The 18321-nt window shown below is 44.4% G+C and overlaps 3 protein-coding genes across 3 annotated transcripts; all 3 read left to right on the top strand.

The window, feature by feature from the left end:
- Positions 1-252: 252 nt before the first annotated feature.
- Positions 253-3383, top strand: LOC133275799 (interleukin-8-like). Its single transcript, XM_061465984.1, has 4 exons — positions 253-778; positions 1120-1255; positions 2044-2127; positions 2696-3383. The coding sequence occupies exons 1-4, from the start codon at positions 715-717 to the stop codon at positions 2724-2726; spliced, it is 315 nt and encodes a 104-aa protein (XP_061321968.1). The 5' UTR covers positions 253-714; the 3' UTR covers positions 2727-3383.
- Positions 3384-4663: 1280 nt separating this feature from the next.
- Positions 4664-8133, top strand: LOC133264984 (interleukin-8-like). Its single transcript, XM_061445179.1, has 5 exons — positions 4664-4693; positions 5398-5503; positions 6251-6389; positions 7382-7465; positions 8058-8133. The coding sequence occupies exons 1-5, from the start codon at positions 4664-4666 to the stop codon at positions 8131-8133; spliced, it is 435 nt and encodes a 144-aa protein (XP_061301163.1).
- A 6034-nt stretch (positions 8134-14167) lies between these two features.
- LOC133264079 (interleukin-8-like) lies at positions 14168-17204 on the top strand. Its single transcript, XM_061443991.1, is given in 5 exon segments — positions 14168-14361; positions 14363-14432; positions 15191-15326; positions 16065-16148; positions 16703-17204. Coding segments are annotated over 5 exon segments (402 nt in total). The 5' UTR covers positions 14168-14280; the 3' UTR covers positions 16734-17204.
- Positions 17205-18321: the final 1117 nt, after the last annotated feature.

Below are 18321 nucleotides of genomic sequence, written 5' to 3'. Positions count from 1 at the left end.
ATAATAGTTCTCAATATGTGTCAGTCTGGATTCTGTGGCTTGTTTCAGTGATGCTAGGTTTAATGTATCCAAAAATACTGTTTCTGCAGAAGTTATCTTAGCATATAAGAAAGGGTTGTGTTTTTTTTTTTTGAATGTAATTGCATATAAGGACAAGGAGAGGCCATTAAAATCCAGTTCTAGTACCTATCATTTCCACAAAGTGCTAGCTCCTACTTCTGTCGTGTCTTAAAATGAAATCAAAGCCCAAGGACACAGATGGAAAGTCACAGAATGAATGCCTTCTACTAGAAGTGGAAGGTCACAAGGAATAAGGTAATAATAACATCAAAAGGACAAAGATACAGAAGAAAATAATGACAAGAAATAAGGGTATTACAGACCCCCCTATAGATTCCAGAGAGCTAAGTCCAGGGCAACTGTGTACAGAGTCTGTGTTTTTCTATTTATTTCATTGATTAAGGAAGTGTTTTCCGTTAACGAAAAGCAGTTTCATGGTCATCTGGGGCAAGGGGCTTGCCCACTCACCCGTGACTCATGGCACAGCAGCATGTTACAGGTTTGGAGTTTCCATTGGCACGACCCATGTGTGCCAGGGAGGCCGAGGCAGTATAAAACCCAGCAGGTCCCAAGACACCAGCACTGGCCACCTTTGGGGCTCACCTCATCACAGCACCAGGCCTGTGGAACACGAGGGAGAAACACTCTTGCATCATGACAGGCAAGGCTGTGGCTGTGGTCCTGATCCTTCTCTTCATGTCAGCAGTGGGAACAGAAGGTACAGAAATCCTTTCTAAAGCTCTCCTCATTGCAAGCGCAAATGCTGATGGCAGAGGTACTGTGCTGTGCAGCAAGAAACTCCTCGAATACTGCAAGCAAAAGAACACGCCCTGACAGAGGCTGCCCAAAGAAGTGGTGAACGTTCCCTGGCAGTGTTCAAGGCCAGGTTGGACAGAGCCTTGGGTGACATGGTCTAATGTGAGGCGTCCCTGCCCATGGCGGGGGTTGGAACTGGGTGATCTTAAGGTCCCTTCCAACCCAAACCATTCTGTGATTCCAGGTTTCTCTGCTGTGGAAAGAGGAAAAGAGTGCACCTTATTTTTCCTTCTTGTTTTGCAGGTAAGGCCCTGCCACGCTCAGCAATGGAGCTCCGGTGCCAGTGCATAGGCACTCATTCCAAGTTCATCCATCCCAAGTTCATTCACAACGTGAACCTCATCCCCAGCGGACCTCACTGCAAGAACGTCGAAGTCATGTAAGTGCTTTTGCAATATCCTCCCAGTTACTTAACAAGAAGGAAACCGATTTTGCACTCAGGGTGATGTAAGAGTTCACTGACAGATGGAGTGAGCCTGCGGCAGCTGCTCAGAATGCAGACCAGCAACGCTGTTGCTGTGACAGACAGCACGCTATGTGATAGAAAGCCTGTCTTGTCTTGACTGCTCCACTTTTCAAGCACCCCATGCAAACATTGCAACCCAAGCTCATATCAGACAGCAAAGAACCTTCTAAAACTCTGAATTCCACCAGCAGATGAGAAATTAATTTCATGCATGAGCCGTGCTGACTGATCAAAACATGAATGTGATGGCCAGCTCAAATCAAGTGATCACAGTTCTACTCGTCAGTGAAAAAACTCCCTTAGCACACAGATCATATTATCCAGTCACAATTCCAGAAATTGTGTTGTAGCAAAATTCCTGTGGACTGGGCAGTGCAGTTTGTGAATGAGGATGGAAAGATTTCACCCTTGTAGTTTAGTACCATCACAAGCCGGAGAAAGGGGACAGGGGGAAAGAATCGGTTTTGGAAAGCATGAGAGTCCTGAAATGGTTTAATGCATTCAAAGAGGTACGAGAAGATATGAAACCTTTAAAAAAAAACCCCAAAACCTTTATGTTAGGCTACAGCCTCAGCTGATGCAGCTTGAAGTAAAGAAAATGTCAGTGTACACCTAGAATGATGTCGGGAGGGAAAAGGGAAATTGCCTTGGACTTCCCTAAACAGACCTGACCTTTTCCCTTCCTCCTTTCTCTGTTGCAGAGCTACCCTGACGGATGGCCGGGAAGTCTGCCTGGAGCCCACCGCTCCCTGGGTGAAGCTCATCGTCAAGGCAATCCTAGACAAGTGAGTTGCCTGTTCTCAGTGAGCGTGGCTTATCCAAAAGCTGAGTTTTAGTTGAGCCAGCGAACGTGCAGTGTAAAGTTCTCACAGACTCAGTCTCCTCAGGCAGCTACTGATGTTTCTGTTCGCTAATGGGATAAACTCGGATTGTTTCGCTCTTTAATCATCAGCAGGAGGTTGGATCCCTTATACCACCCCCATGTGAATGGTAGCTACACCTCTTGTAAGGCGCAAGCGCGTTGAAAATCTGCAGCTTGAGTGCTCAGGAAAACCAGGCATTAACTGAGGGGTTTTCTCTTGCTTGCTATGGTAGAAAGCAAGGAACAGCGTTTAGATGAGTGGGGGAAGGTGGGCCCACAAGGTCCCGAGAGAAGCCGTGGAAGCCCCCAGTCACTGAGGACTTGTGGAAAGGTCAAAACGTACCAGCAGCCGTTAGGTTCAGTTACAGCTTTTAAGGGGCTTGGACACAGAAGCACAAACCCTTAGTGGTGGATCTCATCTTACTCCAGGGGGTGATACCTGTTCCACAGGCAAGTTCTAATTGTCTCCTTTTCCATTTTCTTTCTTCTAGGGCAAACGCCAAACCTGAGACAGTGTCCTAAGACAAAGAAGACAAAACGTCCTAACTCACTCCTGCAGCAAGGCAAACAAGAGATGGAGATGCCCATCCAGCTTCTGGCAGCTCACCTCCTCCTGCTGCCTGTATTCACACTTCTGACAGCACCAAGAGCGTTTGGATTCCCTGGATTTAGAATCACAAAATCACAGAATGGTTTGGGTTGGAAGGGACCTTCAAAGGTCGTCTAGTTCCAACCCCTCTGCAATAAGCAGGGACCTCTTGAACTAGGCCAGGTTTCGCAGTTAGTTCACAGCAGTACTTTAAGTATATTACAGAGGTCACATTATGTAGGAGAGGAATCACTGACACCGGAAAAAGCAGGCAGAAGAAATGGCTTGTGAAAGGATATGGAGAGATCCTGGAATAAGTTTTGGTAAATACAGCTGGATCAGCGCAGAGCTTTCGCTAAATGACACCTTCCCTTTCTGCTGTTTAGGAAAAGAACAGCACCTAACTCCTTCTCTCCAGGAAAGCATCGATAGGGGAGCGTCAAGTTTAGGTCACTGCTACTCAGCCTTTTTGCTCAGAGCAGACTAGTGACCGAAAAGGGGAGCCTGCAGAGTTAGGACATCAAAATTCTGAGACACTGGGGCTTGTGTCACCATAGTCAAGATACTGTTTATTGTGAATTACTGTTGTGAAGGTCTAAAGATACATTTTAATGCCATCTTTTGGTTAGAAGGAGGCACATTATTTATTTATTTATATATTTATTTTTACTTTTGCATAAGGATGTCATTATTTATTCATGCAGAACATATTTGATATGCGCCCAATAAATGTTTGTGGAGATGTTTTCACTTCAGTATTGTGTGTTACTAGTTTCTGTATTAAAATACAGAACGGAAAAAAAGGATGTATTTTCTTTCATCCACCATGGGATGGGTTCACCAAAGGGCAAGGGGTGGTTTATTGCAACAGTAAATTACGGCCTCTGGTGTATTCAGATGGTTTCCAGTAGGAGGAATTATAAAAATTATCTACTTTCTTCCTCTTTTCTTGTCAGACTTGGTGTTTTCAGGGCTCCGGGTGATCAAATTCACAGATAGAAAGTAATGAATGACTAATGGTTAGTCACAGAAACTCCAAGGCCATAGAGGTGGAGGTGCTCCGACAGCTCATCAGCTGAGAACCTGGCACTGAACAAGGTTTTTCCTTCACCTGAATAAGCAGGGAAATCTGATAACATGATGGAGGTCACTGAGCATCCTCCTGAATTGCAGTGAGGAGGGAGGACTGCATCAGGAGGAAGCCTGATTGTATGGACACACATTTGCCTGTGACACAGAGACTTCCAAGGGACAGACTGGAGCAGAAGCAGTGAACACTTGAGAAAATGGGAAAGTTGAGCAAATGTTTGATAGTTGTTTTGCTTCAGCCTTTTCCACTAAGGATCCACTCCATGTTCTGCACAAACAGCTCATGTTTGCTAACAGTGCAAGGTAAAAAGGGAGGCTCTGGTTTTTGTTTGAGCAAGACCTTGTGCAGGATGGTAACTGATAACTCTTCAAACCCCACTTTGACCCCTGTCCCTATCGCTGCCACTGTCCCACAGAACTGCTCTACAGCCTGATAGACCTCATCCTCAGCATGGAAAGGAGAGAAAGGTTCTCAGGGGGAGAGGGTTTGTCCAGACTTGTCTTACCTGTCTAAGCCTTCCTATTTTCCAAGTGATTTTTACAAGCTGGCGTCTTTCAGAAACTTAGTTTGGAGGCAAGCATGTCAGAAATATCAGCCAGGAATGGGGAGAGGTGGGAAGATGTGTGCCAATAAAAGTATATGTGCATCCTAAGGGACTGGCACCTACTTTACTGCTGTACAGGCACGGTAAGCGTATTGCCTTTATCACCAGCAAAATCTCAGTGAAGAGGTGGGAGCTGAATCATGGCTACAGGAGGGCTCTTCTCCCATAGGTGAGACATGATTCAGAGGCTGGCTAGAAACGATGAAGTATCGCATTTTGGTCCTGTGTGCCCTCACAGCATGCCTTTCTTAGGAACACAAGAACCCTCATGCTCCCAAGCCCTGCTTTGGTGCTCTCAGAGACTGCTGAGAGAAGCACTGCAGCTCTTTGGACAATGACTACCTGATCTTCCATGCTGTTTCTGCTTTGCTGATACTCTCCCTTCGAAGCTGAAGTCAGACTCCATGAAATTCCCAGTTCTTCTGGAAAACTATTTTTACACTGAACAATGAAAGCAGATCTAGTTAATTCTGTGTGCCAACGTACCCAAAACATTGTCCCACTCCCTGCCGAGCAAAAGCCAGACACTGTTTATGGCCACCATCTCCTCTCCATACAATACCAAGGCTCTCCTTTGGCAGGCTCCTTCTTTTCAAAACCCAATTGCTTTCTTAATTTTAGTACTGAAATTCATATGGGCAACATACTTTAGCGGCTCACAATCTGGGCCAGTTTCTTTCCTTGAGATCACCTTTTTCCACCTCACAAAAATCAGACTATCCAGTATCCCAATGAGTGAACAATACAAATGATTTCACTTAGGACATGTGTTTATCTTCTGTCACAAACACCTGTGATTACTCTGAATGCATATGATTAGAAAACAGTAAGTTCCCAAGTGCTTATTTTAACCAGGTGCTATTGCAACTCCTGTTGTCAGACACTTCCCAGATAAAACCTACTGTGAAAGCAAGCAGAGCCGGACGCTGGTCAACCAGACTTCCGTACAGCAACGGATGGCAGATCTGCTGCTGCTGCTTTGGTTCTCTACTTGGTCTTCATGGTGGGGTCAGGAGGTAAGAAAATGATTACTTAGCACTCACATAGCCAACGGATACATATACCCAAGAGGGCTTGTGCTGTGTTAATGGTGACTTTTTGCCAGAGATGGGCATCTTCAATATCCCGTCATTCAGAAGTTACAAGTATCATTCGTATTTGCATCTGTTAGGATGCCGTGGCTGCTTCCAAGGGTAAAATATGTTTCCATCAGAAAATTACTTTAGTCCTATGCCGTAATAGATGTCTCAGCCTAGATTTTAAGGAACGTTTGAATTCAAAGAGGACCTTTTTTCTCAACGTGTTCATACAACTCCTCTTTTCCAAATGACAACTTTCTCCTCATTGTACTTCTACTCCTGGTAAGCCGGTTGATGATAGCACTTCCTCAAAGGAAGGGCCATGGAATTTGCAGAAAAGAATAAAGACTATGAGCAGACGATCATGGCAGAAACTTGTCAACAATACGTGGACATGTGATGTTAGGCTATTTTAGTCAAGGGATGCAGTTTAGGTGTAAAATTTGGCCAGCCACAAATGCACTGTGAAAACATCTGAGTATTCTCACTTAGGAATAAGTTTAATTTCACATGCTTTTGCACGCCAACAGCGAAAATGTAACTTAATTTTATCTCGAAGTTCTCAGCACATCATAGGAGCTGAGTAACAAGAATAACGCTGACAGAAGGGAACAAATACTCTTTACTTCACAGGAGCAAGAGATGATGTTCATTTTCCTCCCATAACTTGCTTTTTTTCTACAGGTAAGGCCCTGGCAATGACAGAGGGGAAAAGCTTCCAGTGCCTGTGTGACAGCACTCATTCCAAGTTCATCCCCCTCAAGGCTATCCGGAATGTGAGATTAAACCAAAGAGGACCTCGCTGCCAAAACGTGGAAATCATGTGAGCACTCTTGCAAAACACAGTCTTGCTCTCAACTGGAGGAAGCCACTTGGTGCTTCCCAACCTGGGTACTTATTTACTTTGGGTGGAATAATGTACCCCTTGCAAAGGCATCACGGGACACCAAGTATAAGGTATTAGACCTACCAAGGGAATGAGATAATTCCCTGCAAATAAGTCACTTCCAGACAGTACTGTGGAATTCTTTCTGTGTTTATATCTTAATTACACCCATCTTCAGAGGAAGGAATTAGATCCCATAGCACATTCAGGGCATGATTACCAATTTGGACAATGAAGAATCAATTGAAGATACAATCTTGATCCTATTGACATGAATTCAAGCAGTTTCCACTAATTTGGTCTGCATGTGGCAAAGTTTGAAATGCCACAAGCTATTCCCTATGTCAGAATTGTATACCGAGCATTTTCCTGTGTGAGAAGTGGGAACTGGAAAATCCAACTGAGTACAAAGTAAAAGACATGGTCAGCTAAATTTACAAGTACATCAGGAGCTATTCACATGAATTGAATCAATGCATTCCTGTAAGTAGAGGGGAGCTTTCAGGTTCTTGTGCTTTCACTATGGTTTCATACACAAATAATCCCGGTACAATCACACCCTCTGTGCAGCATTGCACGTCATCCAGTTCCACCTCACCACTAACTGGGAATTTCAGCCAGGTTTGAGTTAAAAAAAAAGGAAATAGCTTTCCAAGATAATTAAGTTCCTGAAATATCTGCTAAACTATGATGAGACAGAGAACAGGAAACCTAATAAAAAGATCATCAGGCTCATTAAAAAGATTGCATCACAAGTGCCTTTAGTAACATCATTCATGAAAAAACCCAAATGCCCGCATATGAAAACACTGTGGGAAAATAATTCTCCCTAGTTCTCTCAGACATGCCACCAGTCTCCTTGATCACTAGATCGATTTCAGACCCACGAGGACCCCCCTAGCCTGAACTTCTCTGTTCTGCCTTGGCAGAGCTACGCTGAGATCCGGCAGGCCAGTGTGCCTGGAACCCTCTGCTTCCTGGGTCCGGCTCGCTGTGAGGGCTATCTTGGCCAGGTGAGATGTTTTCTTTACTGGATCTGCTTCAGCTGAAACGCAGTTTTAGAAGGCATATTTGAATTTCTTGTCATGAAACTGTTCTCCCTCTTCAGGCACTAGGAATTCTTGTCAACGGTTCTCTCTAAATCTGTATTCCTAAATGCCTGAGGATTAAAACCGGTTCCTCACTTTAACACCTGCCCTGTGTGTTAAGCCACCTAAAAGGCCAGAGTTAAATGATGCACCTAAAAACCTTGTGAGAGGTGGCACAATCTGGGTGCACGTTTGACCCTTACAAAAACCAAGTTCTAGAAGACTCATCTCCTCTTTCTGTAGAGCTGGCATTTCTACGCTTATCAGCCTTTACTGCTGTAAATGGGGACAATCACATTCCTACTGAGCGCGCTTTGGACGCAGGCCTATGGAGTTCCTTTCTGTTGGAGCAGCACTTGCGTAAACACAGGATTTTGCTGTCTTTGCACGTACGTATTGGGTCGATACAGTAAAAATAGGTCATTAACAACTTGTGAGCTCTCCTTGTAGCTTATATTAATGAAAATTATTTCATTATTAGATTTCTGAATTCCCTTTGTACTTCATCTGCTTACAGGGCCAGAGGCAATACTGAATCACCCCTCAAAGAAAAGTCAAGGAAAAATACACCTCGGAGTTTTTCAAGGATATGAAACGAGAAGAAGCCATTGATGATGAGAATGTCAAGGAACAGACCCCCCCTTCTGCTACTGTACTACACTTGATTAGTTGCTTGGTGGGCTTTTTTCCCCTGATTCTACTTACTTCCTTTGCTGTTATCTATCTCTAAAATGCTATCTGCAATGGATCAAGGAGTTCAAGCTCAATGAACGTGTTTTAGTGCTGTAAGGACAATTTATTAATTTATTCAAATTAGTTACCCTTCAAAGGCCTTACCTAAAGTAGAAATAGAAAGGATACAGTTAGTAAACACTTAAACAAACACATAGTAAGGAAGAGTCTGCATAGCTTGGAAGGAAGGCTTCCATGTACTTGTTTGAAGTACGCTTCCACGTACTTCTTTGAAGGTGACAACAAGCCTACGGGTGCCGCAGGTCCCCCGCAGTCAATTTGTCATGCTGAAATCCCTTCACAAGCCTCACCAAACATTAGAAATAAGGAGGCTGAGGAGGAACACTTGGATAGCTAAGAGGTGAATCCACAGAAATGAAGGGCAGAATGAAAAAGGCAGCTTTTTCTGATAAAGAGACATCACACATGGATTCCCACACCACCTTGGTGGGGTCCTGTTTGGCTTAGGAAGGTCATTCACTATGAGCTGAAGTATTCTGATGATAGCAGGCAAAACTAGGCTCAACTATGCAGAACTGCTGAAGAACTGTAGGAGACACATTGGTTAGGCAAGAAAGTCCAGGTGAAATTCACTTCACAAAGTAGCCAAAGTGATTGACATAGGAACAAATTACAAAGCCCATTTGAAAACAAGGCATTCTAGGCTGACCATGAGCGCATGGGAGAGAGCGTTTGGGATTATGCCTACTTGCACAATAGGAACATCACGTCAGGGCTCAGCAGTGAAAAAGCTTCAAATCCAACCAAAAACTACCCAGAAACCCGACCTATGCAAACATGCTGGTAGGAGTTACTAGGGCTTGAATAAGAGCTACCAGGTTCTGTTATGCCACTGAGTAACTTCAAGATTCACCCACTGTGCAGCCCCTGGCTCCTTATCTTCAAGAAGACACGTTAGATTTGGGACAGGTTGAAGGTAATGCCACAAAGATGAACAGATGCTCCATACAGGAGGCGATGAAGCAAACTGGATCTCTTTCTTTCAAAAGTGTGATGCCTCTAGGTGGCCAGAAGAGAAGTGAATTCACATCCACTTCTCCATGAAAGAACCAGCATTGAGGAAGTGGCACAGATCGTGCACCAGCTGCTCCTGGCAGCTGCAGCAATGAGTTCTACAGAGACCAAAGTTTCATTTTCTATACCCAGAAAAGAACTTTTTGTGGCAACATATTTGTAAAATGATCTATGAGATGTGCCACTTACTGGCATGGGGAATGCTGATTAAAATGTGACTGAGTGAAGGAAATGGGGTGTCTTTATCAGTTACTTTAGCCAAGCAGTCTTTGACTGGAGGTACCTGCAGCACAGCTGCAAGCAAGCGTGGCCTGACACCTAAATTACCACCTGCGAGGTGCTTCACTATGTCTCATCAATTGTTCTAAGAAGGGAGCATCTAAAATTGGAGACACTAAATTCCTTGTGTTGTTTCTGAAGTGGTATCTGTTGTGCTGTATTTTCACTTAGGAAGATGGAGGTAGAGGTACACACGTATATATATATATAAAAAGAAGTTCAGAAGTCATAGGTCTGAAGAGAAGACATTATTTTAACAAAATGGGAAATGGTTGGCAATATTATTTCTTTCATATTAGTTCTACCTGATACTCTAACAGGACACATTTTTCTGCTTTGCAAAAGGATTTTGCAGCGTATATATTTGTTATGGTAAATCAGAGAGTAATAGAATGGTTAGGGTTGGGAAAAACCTTAAGGTCATCCAGTTCCAACCCCCTGCCATGGGCAGTGACACCTCATACTAGACCATGTTGCCCAAGGCTCTGTCCAGCCTGGCCTTGGACACTGCCAGGAATGAAGCATTTGCCATTAAACATCAGTTTAATGCATTAATTCCCATTGCACTCATTATTAATTTCTTTCAATAGTCAAAAAGGTTGTTAAAGATGTTTTCCCATCGTGGTTTGCTACCTGTGGTTTATGCCTGGCAATATAATCTAGTTCCTGAGGATAAGAAGTTTAAATGGGGATTCTAGCAGCAATTATCAGCTCAGAGGTGACTGGTCATGGCGATGGTGGACTGAAGGGAAAAAGACCATGATGGACTCACAGAGTTTAAGTAAGCAGTAAGGGTTACAGCAAGTGACCCTTTAAGAGGCGGACATGAATGCATGATGTGCATGATGTCTGCTGACCACTTCTCATTGACTCAGAAGTTCCTGGTATAAACTTCTCAAAACTTCCCATTAGTTTCATCCCGTCACTTCCATATCTTACTGCCGCAGCCAGAAAATACTTCCTGCCAAGCTCAGGACAGGGAAACGCAGCTAAAGCAATGAGCAAGAACTCCAGCTGCCCATCCATAACAACTCACGGGTTGGACTTAGTGTCTTCTCTGCTAAAACCAAGTCGATCCAGTTTATTTTTAAGATTTGGTAATATTTGGTAATATTTTATGTCAATATTATAGTGAATATTAACGTATCATTTTCTGCTATTGCTCTATACGTTACATTAATATCATCAGTGCCTTCTGATACTGAATTGGATCGAATGCAACATTTCATTTAACCCACAACAGCTTTTTAACTGGAAGCTACAATAGAGAATAGACAGTTTTCATGCAGAGAACACGTGAATATGAAATGAAATACATATCACAAATAAATATGAAGCCACATAAATATATACTCTTGTATATATAAACACGTCAGTTAAAAGCCAAATCACCTACAAAGCTGTACTGCTGCTCTGTGAGTGCAGAGGGGCTCAGAACTTGCCAGGATCTGACTGAGGGCACGTCACCATCTGTATTTACACACTCCATTGGACGGAAAATCACAGGCTGACCTAGGCTTTTTCTCCTTTCTACGCTCTCACTTCCTCATAGAGCAAGCCAAAGGCAGATGTTTAGGAGCCCTTCTGCTCCCCTTGCCGTGCCTCGCAAGTGTTTGCACAGCACTGTGCCCAGTTCCTGAGCAGTGCAAGGGATTATTTCCCAGCCCGATATTTACCCTTTGGCTCTTGGCAGATGGAGAGGAACGGCAGGCGAATGCCAAGCCCTCTGCGGGGAACAGGAGGTGGTTTCAGCAGGCAGAGAGGGTTTTATTTTCCCTGGGGAGCAAGAGTGGCTGCAGAGAGGACGCCCAGGAGACAGGGGTTGGCAGAGGTCGCCTTGCACAGGCTGAACCCTCGCCTGAGCAAAAGCTTTGTGTCCCAGGCTGCCGGGGTCTTGTGCGCACAGCTGCTCAGGTGAGAGGCTTCCATTTGTCTAAACCGAGGCAGGGGCTTTCTGACTTTTCTTACTGAGAGAAACTGAAGCAGCCCACGGGCTGGAGCAGTCCTCTGGAACCGGGTGGCTGGAACGAGGAAGGGGCTGAAGCCCAGCTCTTCCCTCATCTCTCTGATTATCGTGGTCACAAGAGCACACATGAATCCCCCCCACCGATCCCGCTGTGTTTGGGTGTCCTTCGCTACATACAAAGGCTCTAAATGATCCTTTACAAGATCACAAAAGATTGACTTTTGTGTTCATTAGACAGGGCTACGAATCAGGAAAAAGAAAACCCACTAGTTTCCCTCCTGCATCATGAGAACACATCCTATACCCTGCCTTCAAACGACAGCCAAGGGAAGTATTTACTTCCCTTTTCAGCTGTCTTTCAGTTATTGAACTATTGCCTAACTGTTGTTTTGTTGGTTACCGACATGCTTTTAACGGGTTTAGTCATGGAAGGTATCTGCTTGCGGCGGTATCAGCTCACTCAGTGACTTACCCTGCAAAAGGAGCAGCAATTCCATTTGCACAAGTCATCTCTGCTGTTTGGTGGGAAAACTCACACTGCCAAAATGAGATAATGGAGTTGGGGTTCCCATAGGCTGGGGCTGGGGTGAGATCCCGGGCAAAGAGTAGACAGGATGGAGGGAGGACTCGGGCACCCCAAGGAATCCAGGTTAGGAGTACCTGGGCTTTGGGCCCGCTCTCATGTCTCACCTTTTAATGCCCCTATCGTCTCTATTACACCCCCTTCGCATAATCCCAATGGAGCTGTATCCCATCAGAGAAGAAGTGGAGGGAGAGAAAATGCCTCAGCTCTCAGCAAACATGGTGGGTTTTGTCATTAGAAACATCCTGTTCTGAAGAGATCTCTTCGCTTAGGGGCAGGGTTAATCACAGAGGTAGAACAGGCTCCGGGCTTCCCTCTGGCCTGGGGATTTCTGCAGATCCGTTACTGCCACGCTCAGGAAACTGCTGAGCCCAGTGGTCAGGAGGACAAGCGATCCTTGGTTTTCACTGGGGATTTGAGGGGGAATTCTCTTTCTTTTTGCCTCGGACATTAATGACATTGTGTCACACTGCAAGATTAGATAACAAAGCTGCAAACAGTAGCAGAGAAAAGTGGGATCCCTAATACAACTTTAATTGCCCTGCGGGTGTGCATGCATCTGCAGAGACACAGAGAAACAGAGAGCCCACAGGAAAAGAATCAGCAGAACCTTGTTCCAGGTAAACTCGTTAAAGCTCCAACATTTACAGCCTGCTTCCAGTGAAACCGTCCTGTGAATTTAGCATGACGACATGAACAATAAAACACAACCTTCAGTACCTGGTAAAATCCTCTCCTTGGCACGCCTTCAGAGAATACACGTAAAGCTCTCTGAGGCGCACAGCTCAGAAGTCAGAATTGGAATCACTAGGCAGGAAAGACAAACTTGGTGGTATCTTCCCTTGGGCCGGCTGAGACAGTGCTGGGAAACAGATGGATTTTCATCACAGAGGTCCTTTTTCAAGTAAGTTTATGACAAATGGTACACAGTAAACCATAGTAAATCACGGGCAAGCTCTTACAGTATTACTATAAATAACTTATAATGCTGTACATGCTAATGATAATTGAGCCTTTATGAGCTCCCCAGAGTTGGGGAGAAGCACTTACATAAATCCACAGATCACAAAACATGAAGCTTTGAGGTTGGAGATAAGCAGCAAAAGGGGGTTGGAACCGGATGAGCTTTTAGGTCCCTTCCAATCCAAACCGGTCTGGGATTCTATGATTTAATTCCAAGTGTTCCCCTGAAATTGTCACCCTCAAAAGGAAGTATCTCTACCAGCCCCAGCAAGTAAAGAGCTGGTGTTCATGCAACAAGGCTCTTGAGCAGAAATATCTCCAGCAGTGCTGTAATGCTTTGTTATTTCCTTTTGCTAAGACCTATGGTTATGGTCACTGAAAAAGAAGGCAGAAAAGACTCATTAAAAATATCTAGACTTACAAAGGACCAAAAGCAATAGCAGTTCCGCAGGTCATGCTATTTAGCCTGCATGCAAAGCTTCCTCTGTTCATCATTCATTAATACGTGTGACATGACAAATGCAGGAGGATTCTCAAAACTGCTCAGAATTTACCATCTGCTTTCCCCAGGAAGCTTTGAAGACTGCAGCCTCAGGTCCTGTCCTGAGCTGGCAGTAGCACAGATAAATTGTCTTTGTAAAATGCGCCTTGAACATCGAAAAAAGCGCAAGGAATTAAAGTCATTCATATCAAAATAACGCCAAGGTAAATCCTGAGCCCAGTGAAAAATCTTGTCAGTGATTTCAGCACTGCCCCGCTTCCACTCCAGTGGCTTAAGATGAGGTAAGTGGAAGCTATCAGCAGAAATGGAGATGAGAAATTCACTGTCTCAAATACAGAGCTGGCACCTCTACAGGGAAGAGTTATTCCCTTGTGATAAAAAGTTATAACACGGATGTAACTGAGGCCATCACAGAGCTGTGTTACTCAATCAGGGTATGCATTAGGAAAAGCACGGCATTTCCAAGAGCCAACACCAGGCATAGGAATGCATGGCTATTATTTACATATTTTGATAAATTAACACATTCTATCATTCTCGGCAGAATAATTCCTCGTCATCTAGGAAGCCGTTTCACAACAGTCATGTGACTCATTTGTACTGCATCTGGGAAATTCCTCTCACGCAATCCCCATGCTAGCCCAGCAGAGGCGAGGGGCGCAAAGCCCTATATAAGCCACATGGATCGCCCTGAGAGGCATCAGCAACCCTTCGGGACAGAAGAGCTCACAGCTCCACAGAACCCATCCAGCAGCGGCTCCTTGCCCAACGATGAACGGCAAACTCGTGGCTGTCCTGGCTTTCTGCCTGATATCCGTGGCTGTCTCTCAGGGTGAGTGAATCCCTCCCGAGGACCATAGCGCTGTGTAGGCATCTCCGAGATGCTTCTCCTTGCACTGAGGTAGCTTTGCATTGGTTTGGGGAAGTTTCTTTCAGGAGATTTGCAGCAACTCCTCTGCAGTCCGAAGGTTTGCTTCACATAGCCCTTGTGCAGATGAGTTACTGACATCTTGTGGGAAAAACCTTAAGGATGCAGCTTGAATTTGCCTTGCTTCTATTTTTCACTCCAAGCGTTAGCAGAGAGAGACAGGATCTCCTTCTTAAGTGTCTGAATGTTTCACTTCCTTCCCACATAATGAACAGCTTATGACCTCATGTTTGTTACTTAATGATCATACTGCCTCAAGCAAGTAATATACAGCTGGGAACAGAGAACAGATATGAACACACAACCATGGACAAGCCTCCAGTAATGAAAAACTCAGGGGCTCTGTCTTCTGTGTAGTTGCCAGTTTGTCAATCCACATGTTGAAATGGTGCCATAACCGTACAGTGTGGCCAGTACAAGTAAACACAAGCCATGTAGTTTACTTTAAAAGGATGTGTTCATTTAGTTTTCAATGTACTTGGGCATCATCCCTTTTGAAACAAGCAACTCATCTTTATTCCATAAGGACTGATTTAGGCAGCTTGGACAAATACTGTATTTTAACTGAGAATGTGGATAAACCAGAGAAGTTGAGCTTTATGTCTGACCCAGCGATGGGTAGGAGCACCTCTCCAACCATGTCCTTCCTTTCCTGCTCACAGGTAGGACCCTGGCCAGGATGGGAACCGAGCTACGTTGCCAGTGCATAGCCACTCATTCCAAGTTCATCCCTCCTAAGTCCATTCAAGATGTGAAGCTCACACAGAGCGGCCCCCACTGCAAGAATGTTGAAGTCATGTAAGTAGCTCTGCAAGAACCTTCTTCTTCTTCACCTTCCTCCTGCTTCTGGGGCTTTCACACTTCATAACCATGACATGATGGGGTCAGATTTGGTTATTCTTTTGAGAGAGGCGGTTTTTAAGTAATACACCATGTTCTTCATCGTCTCTATGACCTTAGGTATTCCCAAACTGATCATTACTTATCTGTCATTGGACATATTAAATATTTCTGGGGGTAAAACATTAATTTCAAGGACTGGGCAGTTCTTGATACACGAGACAACAGTGCCCTTTAAATGCTACCTTTATTTATTAAGCAAAAATACTCCTGGGAAACAGTTTGGGTCAGTCTCAGAGGGAAAAAGTAAGTTCCCACAAGCAGACACAGGGAAAGAAATGAAATTAATTTGGTCTTAAATAGCACAGAGGAGGGACTGAAAGGTTGAAATCTTGTCCTGCTGAGGCATCCTCAGCGCTGGAGGTTTCAGTCACTTACGTAAACCAATTCAAGTACCCATATATATTGAAGAAGATGTGGGGAATGTGTGGCTGCTTTGAGAGCAGGCACAGAGTCACACAGCTCCTGGCTGCTTTTAGTTTCCTCTGCTGTGGAACACATAAACCAAATCGGCCAAGCCTAACCTAGAGCAGCTGGGGGGAATTTACACTCACCTACAAATGCAGTATTACACTCTGTGAGTAAAACCGACCCATGCAGTGGTTTCCTGACTTCTCTTTAATCTTTGTTTTGCAGAGCTACTCTGAAGGATGGCAGAGAGGTGTGCTTGGAGCCCACTGCTCCCTGGGTGCAGATAATCATAAAGGCAATTTTGGCCAAGTAAGTCCCATTCCCTTTCCATTTGGGCAGCTGAGGGCTAAACCTCCCCAAAAGGCCAGTTCTTAGTGGTACTTCCCATTTTCTCTTCATCAGATATAAAAACCCAAGGAAACTTGCTGATTAATTACAGAATTAGTCTCAGAATTGGTCTAGAGTCCGACTGCCGCAAGGTCCTTGTTCAAGCGGATGCGTCAATACTAAACCTTTGAGTACCTGCAGTTTGGTCTGGAAGGAAAGGAACTCGGAAATGTTTGCCTCCCTTTGAAAAATAAGGCTTAAAAAAACGCATCTTTCCTTTCTCACAGTCCCGTATGTTAACAAATCTTATTTCTGAAACAATGAGTTTCCTGATGCAAGAAAATGCAGAAACTCCTGCAGCAGCAGTTTCCTAGCTGGGCACCAGATATGCACACACTAGGATTTCAGTAATTGCTTTTGCCTCAGGACAGCCCATAGAGTGGCAAACAGACCACTCAACTGTTTGGTAATGCTAAGCGGTGGTAACTATCCTTGAACCTCCCTTTAAATGATTCTCTTCCCTCACCTCTTCCTAGGGCTCAACTCAACTCTGACTCGCCACTCTGAGAAACATCAGGACAAACAAATCTGGGACCTGCCCCCTCTCCTCCCTTGAGAGAAGCATTTGGGAAAAGCATCTTTCGAACAGGGTGCATCTGCCACCTCCTCCATCAGCGTTGCTCTGTTTCCTGCGGATTTGGTTATTGATTGATTTCACTGCATCTATTTAAGAAAGCCTTTTGGAATGGGCAGTGTCGCCTGCTCATTGACACTGAAGATGCTTGAATAGGAAAAGTGGTTTGATAAAGGAAGTGAAGGATCCTTGGCAACCACTTCAGCCGAACGCACCTGGGGAAGTGCACGGCACTCGCAGCACGGCCCGTTTACGCCGTTTTGCTAAAACCCAGCAAACTGATATTTCCTCCTGCTCCCCTGGAGCGCGCCAGTATGTTGTGTCAACAGCAGGTTCCTGAACCACAGCCAGCCTTGTGCTGAGAGCTGGGGTTTCTCACTTGGAGTATCTGTCCTATGGAATCTGTAAGATTTATTTATTGTGATTTCCATGGTATTTATAAATGTATTTATTGTGTAGGTTTGATACAAGAGAGAAAATAATGATAATTTATTTAATTTCTGCTGGATTCTCCATTCCTACTATTAATTTATTAAGAACTATTCACAGACTCATTCCTCTGTACAAGGACTTGGTTGTATGCTAAATTAGCTCCTTACTCTGCTAAAGGGAAAAACCTCCACCCTGTATACACAGAATTTGCTTGTGAGAGTGTCATTACTCCTAACAATGTATTATTAAATGTTTTCTATTAAAAAATCTCTTTGTTATCTGTTTGTTATTTCACATTTTCATGAGCTTTATTTGGAAACGGTCTGCTTTCACGGCTTTTTAACCTCCTCAGCCTGATCTCTGGAACTGAAATGGAAATGTTTCATACCTAGTACAATAACTCACCCTGTTAGGGTAGCCTGACATTACTGAAGGCAGTAACAAACTCTTAGGGTAAAGTAAATCATTCCCTTTCCTCTCTGCAGGCAAGTCCCGGTGCCTGGGGACTGGTGGGCTGCAGGGCAAGGCTCCTTACTTAAGTACCTTGCAGGCAAGCACATCGTCCCCTCAGATGCCAGAGTTGTAATGATCAGCCCCCGAGCTGTAACTCTTTACTGCATCAAAAAGCCACAACTGACACAACTGACTGCCAAAATGGGAATTTGTGACCTTTCTTTTGGTACCCCAAATATCCAGCATTTGCCCTTGCGTAGCACCTGCTTCCTATTCTGATACCTGGGGTGGAGTCCCAGCACAGTTAGGAAGACAGTAGTAGTAGAAAACATCCATGCTCAACGATTCTCTGGAATCATCAGCTCAAAGTGCAACGGTGGCCAAACAAAAGCCAGTGACATGGAGGAGAATCGAAAGAATTTAAACCACAAGGGTTGAGAAAAGAACAGTCCAATAACCAAAGCATAATACAAACCTACTACTACTCCTCCTCCTCATCATAATGATCAGGGAAATAACAAGGGGAGAGAATATAAATCTAAAAAGGGAAGGGATAAAAAATAAACACAAGTGATGCACAGTACAATTGGTCACCACCCGCCGGCTGACACCCAGCCCTACCTGAGCAGTGATCGG

This window comes from Pezoporus flaviventris, unplaced genomic scaffold (assembly GCF_033815535.1).
Source record: "Pezoporus flaviventris isolate CSIRO_AGI_PZ_B2104156 unplaced genomic scaffold, CSIRO_AGI_Pfla_v1 ptg000002l, whole genome shotgun sequence".
NCBI lineage: Eukaryota > Metazoa > Chordata > Aves > Psittaciformes > Psittacidae > Pezoporus > Pezoporus flaviventris.
Note: the sequence above shows the minus strand (reverse complement) of the source record. Positions and strands in the feature narration are given on the sequence as shown.

Coding starts and splice junctions, on each gene's coding strand:
- LOC133275799 (XM_061465984.1), top strand. CDS start 715: ATGACAGGCAAGGCTGTGGCTGTGGTCCTGATCCTTCTCTTCATGTCA. Junction 779..1,119: donor GTCAGCAGTGGGAACAGAAG/GTACAGAAATCC, acceptor CTTGTTTTGCAG/GTAAGGCCCTGCCACGCTCA. Junction 2,128..2,695: donor GTCAAGGCAATCCTAGACAA/GTGAGTTGCCTG, acceptor TCTTTCTTCTAG/GGCAAACGCCAAACCTGAGA.
- LOC133264984 (XM_061445179.1), top strand. CDS start 4,664: ATGATTCAGAGGCTGGCTAGAAACGATGAA. Junction 4,694..5,397: donor GGCTGGCTAGAAACGATGAA/GTATCGCATTTT, acceptor CTACTGTGAAAG/CAAGCAGAGCCGGACGCTGG. Junction 5,504..6,250: donor CTTCATGGTGGGGTCAGGAG/GTAAGAAAATGA, acceptor TTTTTTCTACAG/GTAAGGCCCTGGCAATGACA.